At 42.6% G+C, this 14,273-nt stretch overlaps 1 protein-coding gene across 3 annotated transcripts; it reads left to right on the forward strand.

Annotated features, from left to right (window-relative positions):
* The first annotated feature begins 203 nt into the window (after positions 1 to 203).
* HPN (hepsin) lies at positions 204 to 11,980 on the forward strand. 3 transcript variants are annotated; one of them, XM_053451414.1, is made up of 14 exons: positions 204 to 366; positions 3,837 to 3,930; positions 4,685 to 4,762; positions 5,251 to 5,352; positions 5,944 to 5,985; positions 6,339 to 6,468; positions 7,086 to 7,208; positions 7,367 to 7,407; positions 7,665 to 7,830; positions 7,992 to 8,182; positions 9,034 to 9,129; positions 9,563 to 9,705; positions 9,857 to 10,021; positions 10,159 to 11,980. In XM_053451414.1, the coding sequence occupies exons 3-14, from the start codon at positions 4,723 to 4,725 to the stop codon at positions 10,195 to 10,197; spliced, it is 1,278 nt and encodes a 425-aa protein (XP_053307389.1). In that variant the 5' UTR covers positions 204 to 366; positions 3,837 to 3,930; positions 4,685 to 4,722; the 3' UTR covers positions 10,198 to 11,980. The 3 variants fall into 3 exon arrangements, with proteins under 3 accessions (XP_053307389.1, XP_053307387.1, XP_053307390.1); XM_053451412.1 differs by lacking the exon at positions 204 to 366 and having other exon boundaries at positions 3,613 to 3,930; XM_053451415.1 differs by lacking the exon at positions 204 to 366 and having other exon boundaries at positions 3,613 to 3,930; positions 6,344 to 6,468.
* The last annotated feature ends 2,293 nt before the right edge of the window (positions 11,981 to 14,273 follow it).

The raw sequence follows: 14,273 nt of genomic DNA on the forward strand, positions 1-14,273 counted from the left end.
ATTGTATCTCGTGCCCATTCCACAAATGTGGACCAGACCACAACCAGCCCCGTTGAGATCAAGAAATTTCAAATAAAAGAAAGAATTAAACTCTTCCACCTATCCATCATTAGCTGCATGATATCACAACGGAAGGTTTCAGGTCGTTATCTGACGACAGCAATGAGCGTCTGATCAGTTTGTCCCTGAATGTGGATCTCTGGCCACGTGCCTGTTGAGTTAATCAGTGACCGACAGTCCAGTTGAAGGGTCACTGCTGACTGCCCATCATATCCACCAAGTTCCCACACGGAACGGGAGGCACATACGCATTTTTAATCCGAAATCCCCCCCACCTTCTGAACATAAAGACTGGAGGCTCAGAAGGTAAGTGACCCTTATTCGCCTTATTCCACGCCGTTAGGAAGAAATTCCAAATAAGAACGCACCAAATTAAAAAAAGAAGGCCATCAGATTGTAGATGGACTTTGAGTTTCTGGACTAGCCGTTAACACTTTCATCTACAGAAAGGGGAAAGTGTTCTTCTGCGGCACAAAAGGAAACAAAAATCGATTGATTAGACTGTTGGTAGTTGGAAAGTTCAAGTACCCCTGGCAACTAGTCCTTAAAACTCAATGCCGAAGAACAATATGCATTCGAGTCCGATCTTCTCCATATCTGTTCCACGGACATGGAGAATCTACACAGCAAACAAGTGACTTCATTTTACTTTCCGGTGGGGGAAGTATTTTTTATGTACACATTCCACTTCCTAAAGATTCTTCCTATTTCCTGAACACATACTCAAGTATTAAGTGCCGCGATAAAATACTTCCCCCACGACACTGTTTGAAAAGTTTGCAGACAGGTGGAAAAAAAAGTTCCTTTTTCTAGAAAACACCTCTTGAAACACAGATCTTAAACCAGCGTATTGTATTTGGACCCAAGCCTCGTAATGGTATCAAAGTCATTTTTCCCAGTGTTTATGGAATAGAGGTAAGTTCCTGGCGCCTCTAGCACAAAGCCTACCAGCTCCACCAGAAAGTCCAAGACCTTTCTTGAGTAGGCCGGAGCATAGATGGGAACTTGGTGCCATATCCAGGTGTGCATTGTAGTCAGAGATGACTAGGTTGGGCAGATACGTTCTAGAGCTCTACTGGATCCACCAGTAGAAATGTAGAACACGACAGCTCTGCCCTATAGGATATCCATACCATATGTACAACCTGCTTAGTTAAATCCACTTCAAACCCGAGAAGCAAAGAAAGGGTTAAAGGCCGTGTTGCCCCATATAAGAGCTTGGCTTGGAGGCATGACATCATTAAAACACATCACTGAGGAACTGAAAGGGCCAAAAAGTTGATTGGGGGGGGGGGGTTTCATTTAAAAAAATCACTGGGGATTCTTCATTTAAAAAAAAAAAATTGAATAATTTGGCAGTTAATGAAATTAAATTGACGTCGTATTTTTTTATTTGTTGTATAATTTTAGTCTTTATTAGGACTTCTTGTGCGTCTGTTTCGGGTACGGGAGGTTTATCACAGGTTCATTTACTTAACAAACCGCAAATGTATTTGAAATGCAAAGTCATCAATATTTTATTTTTGCTCTTTTGCAACGTATTAGTCAATGAAGCAACGTTTTCAATACAATTGCACAAATCTGGGCTAAAAACCTGCATTTTAGTGTGTATTTTTTTTCTCTCCATTTTTATTCTGCTTGGCTAATTAATACACTTATATATAAATATTTTTTTTAATTCAGTGTTTATATATATATATATATATATAAAATCATATAATATTAATAATAATATAGTTAACCCTTTTTTAACTAAATGCAGCATTGGAAACACCGTTCTTCATGCTATTCCCAGTGATAATTATATAATAATGGAAAGAAATTGTCAGGGAATATATAATTGTCATGTGATATACCAAATTTTTTTTTTGAAAGGTTGATTTTTAAGAAAACACTTCTTAAAAGTTTCTGTATTGTGTTTTGAAGATTGGATATGACCCACTGAATTGATTAATGGGGTAACGAGTGGTGTTTCTATGATGTGCTGTTATAAAAGGAAATTGCCATTAATAGAGCGCCACTTCGATGGTATCTGACGATACAAAGGGTTCCTTGTAATTCCTCCCCTAAGGGGACCTGCGCTGGTCCTTGGTGGTGAATAATTAGTTCACTAACTTTCGGCTCCCGTTCTGAGATGTTTCAGTAACCTCTGGTTGGCTTCTCACTGTCTCCTTCTCAGCACACCACCTGTCTTGGTGGCTGTATGAGGAATACGTCCCACGGCCCGTGTGGTGTGTCGTGTTTTGGCAGTGTGTGTGTGTGTGTCTGTGTGTGTGTCTGTGCGCAGGTGGCATCATGACCGCAGATTAAAGGATAAAGTCCTCTTAGAAACAGACATTTAGTTCCAGGCTAATCATTACCCACAGCTCGCACTGTAACATTGGGTTGCTCGGTGTTTGAGTAATCTGCCGAAGGCTCAGTTGCCCCAATTACACCATGGGGTTAATATTCTAGAGTAATAATGAATGGTATCCTTAGGTGGTCCAGGGCAGTATTAATTAATGTCGGGAGAAGACATTCTCTAGGCTCCTGGAGCCTTCTGCTCTTAAGTAAGATGGACCTAAGATGAGACTGGTACCCAAGATAAGGAGACTATAGATCAGCATTGGAAGAACCAAAAAACCTCTAATTTCTTCATCTTATTTCTATTCCTGCAGGAGTCAATTATAGTTAATAGGCATCAATTATACACTTCATAGTAGGTGGTCGTTTTGGTCTGAGGTTGGTTTCTGCTCCATTTAGTTTGGTTTTAACGAACAGTAGAATAATCAGCTCAAGTTCTTCCAGTAATCGTTTTCCCGTGTTAAGTGACACAGGTTTAGAGAGAGGTAGATAAATAGAACAGCCTTCTAGCTGAAGTGGTAGAGGCAAGTAGAGCAAAGGAGTTTCAACATGCATGGAGTAGGCAAATGACCAGGGCTACCATCAGAACTAGAGGTCTGGACCACACACCACCAGGGTGTTTTATTTGACTCATCTTTTTGTGGCACTCTCAACCTGTTTGGTGGCAAAAGATGAAACAGACAATCTATTTGGGGGGCACTAGCAAGCTGTTTGAGGACAAAAAAGCCAAGGGCAGCTGTTTGGGACAAAGATGGGACAGGCATGCTGTTTGAGGAGCACTGGCAGGCTGTTTGAGGCAAAGATGGAACCGACAAGCTTTTTGGGGCAAAGGTGGCACTCTGTCTATTAAATTAGAGATATATTATGCACAATGTAAATGTCTGTATAAACCAGAACGAATGCAAACCATAGCTGTTATTTTTTTTACATGAAACCCCTGTCTGTGTGCTCCCTGCTGCCTGCGCAGCCACATGCTACTCACAGAGATTATCCAGAATCAGCCATTCTCTTTGCGACCTCCTCTCAGTTGCTATAAAGTATCAGAGAGGGTGTCTGAGACTTCACTGTGTGTACGGGGGATGGAGCCAGGTGTTTTCAGGTCTCTGTATTTCCTCCTCCCTTTCCCCTGACAGTCCTGCCCCTATACTCCCCCCCTTACCTGCCCCCCCCCCGAGGCATGCATACCTTCCTCCCCTGATCCCTCCTGGACACAGACATTTCTCTTCTTCTCTCCTTTGCTTTGGGTTTCTGTTATATCTCCTTTCTTCTAATTTAGCTATGTTTGTCTTCTTCCTCTAATCTGCCCCTCGCCTGGGGCAATCTGCCCCTTCAACACACTGTCAATTTCAAAGTTCTTTTGTTGGTTCTTACCTTTCCTATCAAGTTTGTCTCCAGTTAACCTCCTCTTGCCGCTTGTCGTTCTCTGTCTTTAGTGGAATGGTTGCCCGTGACCCCTGGCCTCCTCGGCTGAGATTTCGAGGGGAGCTTTGCCCCCTCTCCTAAAGCACACAGCACTGACCCTGCAAGGTAAGGAACCATCTTTCCCATCGTAGACTCCTCATTTAGACACTTTGTTCTTTTCTTTACCTATAAAGTGCCAACACATATCATGGCAGCCAGAGGGTAACCTCTACCTGCACCAACCAATGAGAAAAAGAAGGGTAATGGAGACCCCCAATTCTATTCCTAACTAGACATTATTATGTCATCTTAATTGGCGGTCGTTCAAAGATTCAGGGGTCTCTCGATACCTCTCCCTGTACGGCTGAGCAGAAGACTTGGTAACATCAACAGACAGAAATAATTTGTGACAATGTATCAAACGATGGTTGAGATAAGGGTGACTTCTGGGTTTGTATGTTATACATTTTTATTGATTGCTTTTTTGTATTTCTTAAAGATTTTGAACCTTCTGAATCTTGCTAGATTTTAATTCTTTGAAGAATAAGGGCTGGAGGCTCCCCTCTTGTCGGCCACCCCCGTCTTAGAAGTTCGTCGCTCGGGCTTTCACCTCTTTGTCTGACTTGATAAGGAAGTCGAGCCTCACCCTCCCTGTTTCCATCGCTGAAAAGAGCTTTGAGACAGAGAAGTTATTTAGGCGATTCTTGAAGACCAGTGTTTAGGGTGTGACTCACAGGTTCCCCATGGCCATGGTCGGCCCCTCTAAAGCACACCAGTTCTTCTACATTTCTTATTTGGAATGACCTGAATATCCCCAGGTTCTTTAGGGGATTAACCTGTTCAGAGTCCCGTGTGTTTGACCCGTGTGCTTGATTCACAGTATCCAACAGACGCCTGATCTAAACTCACAGTCCGGTGATGTTACATGTCCCATCCTCAGACATGGTAGAAAAGGAGGGTACGTCTCTACCTACTACCTGCTTTCTCTTCTACCTACTTTATCTTCTGTTTCTTTAATATCTTCTCGGAAGCCAAAGCAACCACTTAACCACTCGGGCATATAATAAGGTGCGTTAACCCTTTGTAAACTAGAAAAAGCTCCACAAATCAAAGCTTAAGTAGCTGTATGGCCGAGGGTCCCCACCTGCAAGCCAAGTTAGATGAATCTCGAGTAAGTTAAGCTGCTTTGAGAATCTGAAACTATATATATAAGTATCTCATGACATTGCGTGTCCTGCCTCATAATGTGTTCTTTTTCTTTTTTTTTTTCCCTTGTGTAATTTTATCTGCGCTAACATTCAGTTTCTCCTCTTGAACTTCTCCTCTTTCTAATCCTCACCTTCTCGTAATAATTATTGGGCAACCTGACCTCTGTTCCTCGAAAGGAGCTGGAGGAGGTTTTTGGGCCACGTGGTCATGGATAACATCATGTTTTTGTATTCTTAGGAGTAGGTAAAGGCTGCCAATGGACCCCGCTGAGGATTCTGGGAGTGATTTTGTGTGTTTTGGTCTCCTTGGCTGGGATCGGGGTCACAACCTGGGTATTAGGTAAGGGCTTGCAAATATCCTTCAAGGTAACACATCACTAATCATGTTATCTCTTTATGAGAGATGTCTATTAAGATGGAGACCATAATTATCTTCATCACTGGTGGAAAATGTCTTCAGTGTTTCCTTATTCCACTCGATCGTTACGTAATCTTTGGTTGTAACGTCTCAGGGCTTCTAAGAATTATGGTTCCGTTCAAAAGAGTTGAAACTGGATACCAATGAGTGCCCGTGAGCCTAGTTCCAGCCTCATTCAGAGTGATCTAAAACATTTCTAGAACCTTGGCTAATACTACAGTAACATTGTTATCTCCTGGTTAAAGATTTAGCCAAAAAACAATACTAGGTATAGAAATTAGGGCCCATAAACCACCACATTCCAGGACAAACCTTGGATTCTGTGATATTGTCCTCTAAAGGCTCCCCTTTTCCATGAAAACAAACTGCCAACGTCCTATCTGCCACAGCATGACATCATGGGAAAGCTGTTTGTATGTAACAATGTAACCCTGTTAATGAATACATTTATAAACGTCTAATTGGCCAGGAACAATAATACATCTTACAACCTTTTTTTATTTTTTTTTTCAGTGAAGTACATTTGGAAGAATGAAAACTCAAATTTATATATAGGTAATAAATCATTGGGTGAAGCCGCTGGAATGTGAATAAAACGGGCATGAAAAGCTAATGAACAAAGGATACAATAGGAGGGGCGTTGCGTACTTTGTTGTTTGGTGCAGTCTTTTTCCCCTCCATGAGTTCTACCAAGCTTCTTGATTTCTGATTGGTTATGTGTTTCGACCAATCAGGATAACAAGAAATGAGACATTACTCTGCCATTGCGTTGATTAAAAAAAAAAAGCTGTCCCCATGACATCATCCAAAAATCAAGTGGATCCGCTCATTCCTCTGGCACAAACATCTACTAAAAGTTGACCATGCGCGTCTCCCTTCCACCTCTAACTGTCTTCATGTTGTCTCAGTCCAGGTGAACTCTCCAGATCAGCGCATTTCTGTATACGATGAGGGAGAGAGAGTATGGCGTCTCATATGTTCATCTTCATCCAACTCCCAAGTCGCGACGTTGAGCTGCGAGGAAATGGGCTTCATCAGGTACCGGGGATCCCGTCTTTCCCGCGGGAGGCAGGAAGCCATTTTTTACCTTCTTGACACGAAAGGGAACCCTTTTTTATACCAAGATGTGTAAATAATTCACCAATTATAATGAAAGTCACCAGGTTCAGCTGTAGCTAATTTGGAACGTAAATCATGACTCATTCTGCAAGTCATGACCCCGACTTTCATCCTGCTACTTCTTACCCAGACGCTGGAGGCCAAGGTCTGTGACCTTTAGTCGCGTTTCATCAGCTTCCACACACGGCTTGTCAGCAGAGATTTAATTAAACATACATTAGAGAGAATTACAAGCTACGGCCATTTGGTTTTACGGGCTCAGATTTAATTATCCAGCTGACACGCCTGTCGGGAAGGGAAACCTAGAAGCCCAAAACCAGCCAGCAGATCGGCCCCATTCGGCCCCCATCTAGTCTGCTTGTTTCTTCTGCTCTATCTCGTCCTAGATTTAGTAGCCGTATGCCTATCCCATGCATGGTTACATTCCCACGCTGCACTGCTGGAAGACGGGTCTATGTATCTACCATCCTTTGCTTCTCTAGATTTTAGATAATTCTGGGGGTAACGTTTCATGTTTTTGTGTCCCCCATTCCCAGGTCCATGTCTCATACAGAACTCCGAGTGGAGACGGCTGGAACCAACGGCACCTCGGGGTACTACTGCGTGCAGGAGTCTCAGATAAGCAGCGCCAAGAGATTGTTGGACGTCCTCTCCGTGTGGTGAGTCTCTGTGTCCAAAGGGCCGCGACTACAAGATGGATCCATCCTCTTCTTCACGCTTCCCTCTTCTTCGTGAATTTACAGCAAACGTTTATATTGATTCTTAACGCCGAATATTTTATTCTCATTTTAATTCTGGCTTCCGCTTTCATTCCCAGTGATTGTCCAAGAGGACGGTTTCTTTCTACCCAATGTCAAGGTAAACATAATATCTTCACCGAGAGTTTTAAGTTATTACACGGAAGCAAACGTAATATATATTCATGTAAATTAATCGTACTTAATCTGATTATGTCATGTGGTCATGTTCCGGATTAATAAAAGATAATAATAATAATAATTAAGAGAAATCGACTCATTATAATTATTAATACATTCTCTATCGCTATGATAGACGTTGAGGGCTATGTATAAATCCTCATGATTCGTGCACTGTTTTTCTCGATGGTGCTTCAGAATGCGGCCGCCGGAAGCTGGCAGTGGATAGGATCGTTGGAGGACAGGATGCTACCCTGGGCCGCTGGCCGTGGCAAGTGAGCCTGCAGTACGAAGGTGCCCACCTCTGCGGGGGCTCTTTAATCTCCAGTGAATGGGTCCTGACGGCGGCGCACTGCTTCCCCCAGTGAGTAGCTTGAGCGCCGTTATCGCTAACTATTATACAAGGTCCATCAGATGTGCGTCCATCGAGCCCGATGGACTAGATCCGCCCGGTTTGGAATTGGAAATAATGCAATTCTTCTGCTTTCTTAACCCAAAGCGACCCTTTCCCCTTTATTTCTATAGGAGGAATCGGGCAGTTAGTCAGTGGCGAGTGTTCGCCGGGGCAGTATCCCGACTATCTCCAGGGAGATCCCTGCAGGCTGTGAAGGGGATCATTTACCATGCCGGGTATTTCCCCTTCCTGTTTCCAGATAGTGATGAGAACAGCAATGATATCGCCCTGGTGCACCTACAGACACCGCTTACCCTCACAGGTATCAACATCATTTTCCGTGCTCAATTACTTTATCGTCCATAAAATGGACTCTCTTTGTTAAATGCAGAGTTTGTCCGACTCATGTTTGTTCCACATGTTCTCTCAGTGTCTCCTTCTCCGACAACTGCTTCTCCTTCTCCACTTTTCTGTCTGCTTCTATGCAGGTCCGCTTCTCAGATGTTCCTTTACTTCTGCAACAAGGTGAAGCCTCCGTACTCACCACAGGGACAACCTTTCCACCATTCCTCCAACTATGGTGTACAAGGAAGCTCCATCATGTTGTGGAAGTACTCGGAAGAGAGGAGAATAATGCAGGGGGATCAGCGGAGAGGGAGAGCATCAGAGAAGGAGATGAGAAGCGGAGAAGGAGATATGGAAATGGTTGTCAGAAATGGTAGGGCTAGATTGACAGAGAGTGAATGGGGTGCATGAGACGTAGAAGAACATTGCTCGACGTGAACCTTCTCTTCCCTTTCCCACACTCCCCATGTTCTCTGGTCGTTGGGCCACGTGTGTCTATGGGTGCCTGGTTAGCAGAGGAATCCGGAACTATACAATCCGGTTTCTTCTGAGATATTTAACCACAGCTGCTACTTTGATAAAACAAAGTTCTCTCCACCGTCACCTAGTTGTGTAAGAGCTTAGTCATCTCAGACTAGCGTTCTCTACACCGTGTGGGTGTATAACGCCCAAGAGACTTTATGTGGCTTTTCATGGTTTAGTTTTTTTCTGGTCGTGATCATATTTGAGTATAATGATAGATTGGCCAGAAAAACAAATGAAAAACAATGGCAGAGTTGCTTGCTTTTGTGTTTCTCACTCACACAATATGTATCTCTGTTCTGGTAGAATACGTGCAGCCCGTCTGTCTACCGGCTCTGGGTCAACAGATTGTGGACGGGAAGATTTGTACGGTGACTGGATGGGGTAACACGGAATATTACGGTCAGTGTAACATCCAAAAAACGTTCATTAAAGCACCAAATCTTTCTTTTCTTAAACAATGGATTCTTTGAGTAGAGCCCTTTGATGTCAACATTATTATCAGATCTTATTTCTCCAGCCAATCTCTGCTAAATCTAAATAATTATTAATCTGGAATGTTCCAATCTAACTAGGTGTTACTGTTAAGGTTTTAAAAGACAGAGTAACAGCTAAATTCATGTTAAATGGTTCCTACATTTTTTCATTGGTGGCCGGTGGTGGCACCAAGTGGACAATTAGCTACTGAGGTTTTCTGTCCTTGTATTATTCTACGCAATTTTATCTTTGCTGTTGGGAGCCAGTTGGGGTTGGGTCCATTTTGTTCTCCTTCCGAGGACTTTCTTTACAGTCCCATTCTGGTTTGGTTTCGACTCAATGTCTTTGTACCCCGTAGGCCATCAGTCCGACGTCCTACAGGAAGCTTCGGTGCCAATCATCAGCAGCTCCGTCTGTAACCAGCCGGAATATTATCTCAATCAGATTACTGGGAAAATGTTCTGCGCGGGATACGCGGAGGGCGGGATCGACGCCTGCCAGGTAATTAAAGTGCTGGAAATAAAGAAAAAGAAGAAAATGTCTTCTTTATGAACGTAGTCATTATTGTTAACGGTCTTTGCCCCCCCTATTGTGATAGCGCTAGGGAATGTGTCGGCTCTCCGATGTGATATTTTTCACGTGTGTTGTATAGGGGGACAGCGGCGGCCCCTTTGTGTGTGAGGACACCCTTTCGCGCACTCCACGCTGGCGTCTATGTGGCATTGTGAGCTGGGGAATAGGATGTGCCCTTCCCAACAAGCCTGGAGTATACGCCAAAGTCGATCAATATCAGCACTGGATTTACAGGGTCATGAAGGTGAGTGAGGATCAAGCGAAACGCGTTGCGGACGCCATCTTACTTCTGGATTGTACAAGCTTAGTTAGTTCCGATGGACCCCTTTGACTTTTAGTTGACATCTTCCATTATTTATATTATTATTACTTTTTTTCCAGACGAAATCTGAGTTCACTGGCATCACAGAGATGATATGAAAAAGAAATACTGCCTTCCATCAAGAAATGGATACAGACTTAAATCGCGTAGCCGGGGGTTAACAGAGCGTCCGAACACCTGGAACGAAAAAGCATTCGGGACTGTGATGTACATTTAAATCTTGTAATTAGTGTTATACATAGTATACAATGTCACTGCAATGAGCTGCTACTACGTTACCGCCAGGACAATGAATCTCAGGAGCCGAAGTTCTATAAACCAATTTAGTACCTATAATCCACGGGGGGGGGGGGGTGTTGGGAATCACTTTGCCTTAGAACCTCTTTACCCATTTCTATGCTTAAAATTGAATCTAATTGTTGTTCGTGGGCTGGTGAATGGAGGGACGTTGTACTCGCGTAAAATGTATTTCGGTTCCGGTTATATACGGTTGCCAGATAGAATAACCAAAACTCATTTCATGAAGGGAATTACAGTGAATGTATCAAACATGTTGAGAAAGCGTTTTGGGCTTGGAATAATACCAAGCTGGGATGGCTGCCAACCATGTTGCCAACCACAAGAGGGAGCCATCAGCCGGCTGCTGATTTCCTGGGTGCGACCTGCTTATATAGGATTATGAGACGATGGAGGAAGCTACGTAAAAAGGACACATTAGAGGGAACGTGACAGTGAGCAACGGGCTGTAGCAATTGGTCCATTACTCTTTAACCCCTTAAGGACAATGGGCGGTCCCTAAACCCATTTTGTCATTAAGGGGTTAAAAAATCTCTTAATTTTGCAATAAACAAAAATGGTAGAGCCGCCCTCTGTAAGGTCCTCCTTTTTTCTCAGTTCATCCAATAGCAGGTCGATACAATAAATAAAATCGAATCGATAACACAATTTATAGAATTGTATCTCTGTTTAACTTCTAACACCCGTACTCCAATAATATAATATAGAAGGAATACTTGAAAGATGGAACCTATTGTTATTTCCCCTCTAGAGTTCTCAAAGCCGTTCTAAGTTCTAAGTTATGCGCTCCCCAAGAACCTAAAGCAAGTGCTGTCTGATTGTATTAAAGGATCATGTTCAAAATTCTGGTCCAGATTTAAGTAGTAGATTCCCCAATACCGTCCACTTTTAGGCGATGGAGAGAAGAAGATGGTCCAGACAGGACAAGTGGTTGAGGTTTGAGTGAAGTATCACCATGAGTGAATGATGCTTCCCTCTTGTCAGATCCTCAAAAAAGTTTAATCACATATTGTCTAGGTGATACCTTAATTGGCTGAATAGAAAAGGCTAAGAATGTTGGCATCTTCAATATTGGGACTCCAGACCTTCTTAAGTCCAGAAGACACATCACAGAAGTCCACGTCCATAGAAGGTCCATGTCTACTTTTATTGGTTCCCCATGTGTCCCTTCTCTCAACCTTCCATTTGTATGTTTAGGACTTTGTATTATTTCAATTAACCAATTTCTCAAAGAATAATAAATATTTTTTAGAATATTTCTTTATCCAATATTGGGAAAAAAAATTGTAGCGTTCTAATGTGGCGAAGTCACCATAGAAACGAATGGGCGCCATATGCACCACCATGTTGCAGACTAGCCTTTTCCAAACATAAACAATTGTTCTTGAAAAAAAATATGAAATCTCAAGTTATGGCAAAATTTACATGTAACATCAATATGTAAAAAATTTGCCCGGGATGGAGTCGAAGGCCGACATTGGATGCCAAGCAGGTTTGCTTTGTTGTCTGCACACATGGTCATGTAGTATCAAGGCATGTTTGCTTATGTCAATAAAGTATTATTACTTTGAATAATGAAAAAAATTGAAGTGTTTTTTTTTTTTACTGCTGCTGTAAAAGTACAGTCCGTAGCACGGGGGCGTTTCCAATCCATTACAAAATGGCTGCCCGCAGAATACAATCTGAAAAATTCAGAAGAACTTGCCGGGACTGACAATTTCATGATTTATTTCTTACAATTAAATATTGTAGCATTTTCTTATTTTATGGGGAAAACGTATGTTGTAATCTAAAAAAAAAACAAAAAAAAAAACAACAAAAAACAACAATTAGCTGAAATATGTTACTAGAATGAATTTATCAGCTTTACACCCAAAATGCTGTTCTATTAAAATTATCACGGGTTTTAAAATCATGTTATTTACTCGATATAGAAGTTTTCTTTGGGAACATTATTTTTCTTTAAATGCACATAAATGATAAAAAAAAAATATATTATTGCATACAGGTTGTAGCGGTACATGGCCACAAGGGGGTGCTGTAGAACATAGAAACGAGACGGAGACCGTGTTAAGAAATATTCGACGAGTTTGGGTTCATACTAAATAAAGCACTTTATTATTTATTCAAATCATGTGTCCTTTGCTTACACGGATGTTTTTATACATGCGCGGAGTCGAATTCTAACGTAACCATGGAATAAAACTCATTTAATCTCCTGAAAACTGAGATCGGTGGCAGTCTGTGGCACAGCCAGCATTACTTAATCACGTTTCTTATCCTGAAGATCTCTCCCTGGCAAAGACTGCCTGAACCAATGAACATTTAAATTAACGGGGAGGAATAATCACGTACAGATTTCCCAGCTATAATATACCGTTTATTTGAATCTAGAAATATGTTTTTTTGGTATAATGAGCTTAAAACGTGCGCTTTGGGAAAACTGACAGCTTTTATATGTTACAACGCATGGGCCCTGGAGCGATTGCTCCAATGTTAATCCAATATGATGTATGTATCCATTTTATGTGCATACTGTCGAAGCAGCCATCTTAACTTCCTGTTTACAGGGTGCAGACTTCCTGTCTTCTTTGAAATGTCATGGCTGACCATTTTTACATTTTATACAATCCCATAGGCCCTGGAACTGTGATTTTTACCCTGATACAAAGTAACACTCCAGGGTCCAAAAGACGTAGAAATCGTTGTTTGATCCAAAGTTTATTTCTAATGAACATTAGTTGCGGATCCCACCGGGTCCCCATTTGTCTCCTTGCTATTATGTTTTATCCACCAAAGGGGTCGAGGGGTCGGTCAGTCTCATAATTTTACATCTCTCAAATTGGTTTTAATTAACGTCATGTACGGGGGGGGGGAAGCAGAGAAATCAGACACGGAGGGTCTCTAAAGATCGAAGGAAGATGCCAAGTCCAGATGAGTCTTTGTCTCCTGCACGGGCTCCTCTGTGTCTCCTCCTATAGAAAAATCAAGTTTAACCAGAAAACACTTTGTTTGAACTGAAATGGATTGTTGGCCAAACAGGTCAAAGTGGTCAATCCTGATCGTGGAGCCGATGACCGTGAAAAGGCCTTGTCGTGGACACCTCAGATGCCTTCAGCCACATGGTGTCCTGTCTGAGGCAGGTCATCGGGAACCTAAACTACCAATGGTGTTTGTCAATGATGTCCTTTGGGATGCAGACCAAAAAAAGACCATTTCCAGCACAAAAGTCAAATATGTTAACGCGGTCAACAAACATGTTATCGGCGCGGGAGACAGTCCCGTTTTTCTTCTGTCTGGGGTTATTAATGAAAGCGGGTTTACAGGAATGGTGAGCAGACGGTGCTTTCACAACCTGCCTGTTCTGTCTGCAATAAACATGTTCCAACCTCACATAAATTTGTGAAGAAAGGAGCATCCTTGCCTGCAGGGCTGTTACAGGGTGGAGCGAAGCTTCACGGAGATCCTTCACCGTGTACTCATACTCGGGGTACGCAAAGGCCGCGCATGGGGAAAACAGCACCATCGACGTGGACCGTGGTGGCCCTGTACCCCTTTTATTATGGAGAAGGAACATTAAGAGGCTTCTCCGATATTAACAACACCATTCAACTGATCGTATCGGTCAATCAGCCGTTGATCTTCATGATGGCCCTATAACTGCCCCGTGCGGGGTTAATTTTTCTCACTGTATTACCCTCTAGCTGCTGGTCCACGTATCCATCACCATCTCAGTGACCAAATATGTTGTCACGTGACATCTAAGCCTCCGACCCTCTAGAGTTAGACTCTGGCCTCTTATCCTCGGACGTACACATCTCTCCTGTTCTTTGTTTAACCCCTTAATGTATCCACGTGTTTCTTTCACAGCCCCCGG

The sequence above is a fragment of the Spea bombifrons genome, chromosome 12, assembly GCF_027358695.1.
Source record: "Spea bombifrons isolate aSpeBom1 chromosome 12, aSpeBom1.2.pri, whole genome shotgun sequence".
Lineage (NCBI taxonomy): Eukaryota > Metazoa > Chordata > Amphibia > Anura > Pelobatidae > Spea > Spea bombifrons.

Coding starts and splice junctions, on each gene's coding strand:
- HPN (XM_053451414.1), top strand. CDS start 4,723: ATGTTACATGTCCCATCCTCAGACATGGTAGAAAAGGAGG. Junction 4,763..5,250: donor AGACATGGTAGAAAAGGAGG/GTACGTCTCTAC, acceptor TTGTATTCTTAG/GAGTAGGTAAAGGCTGCCAA. Junction 5,986..6,338: donor AAACTCAAATTTATATATAG/GTAATAAATCAT, acceptor ATGTTGTCTCAG/TCCAGGTGAACTCTCCAGAT.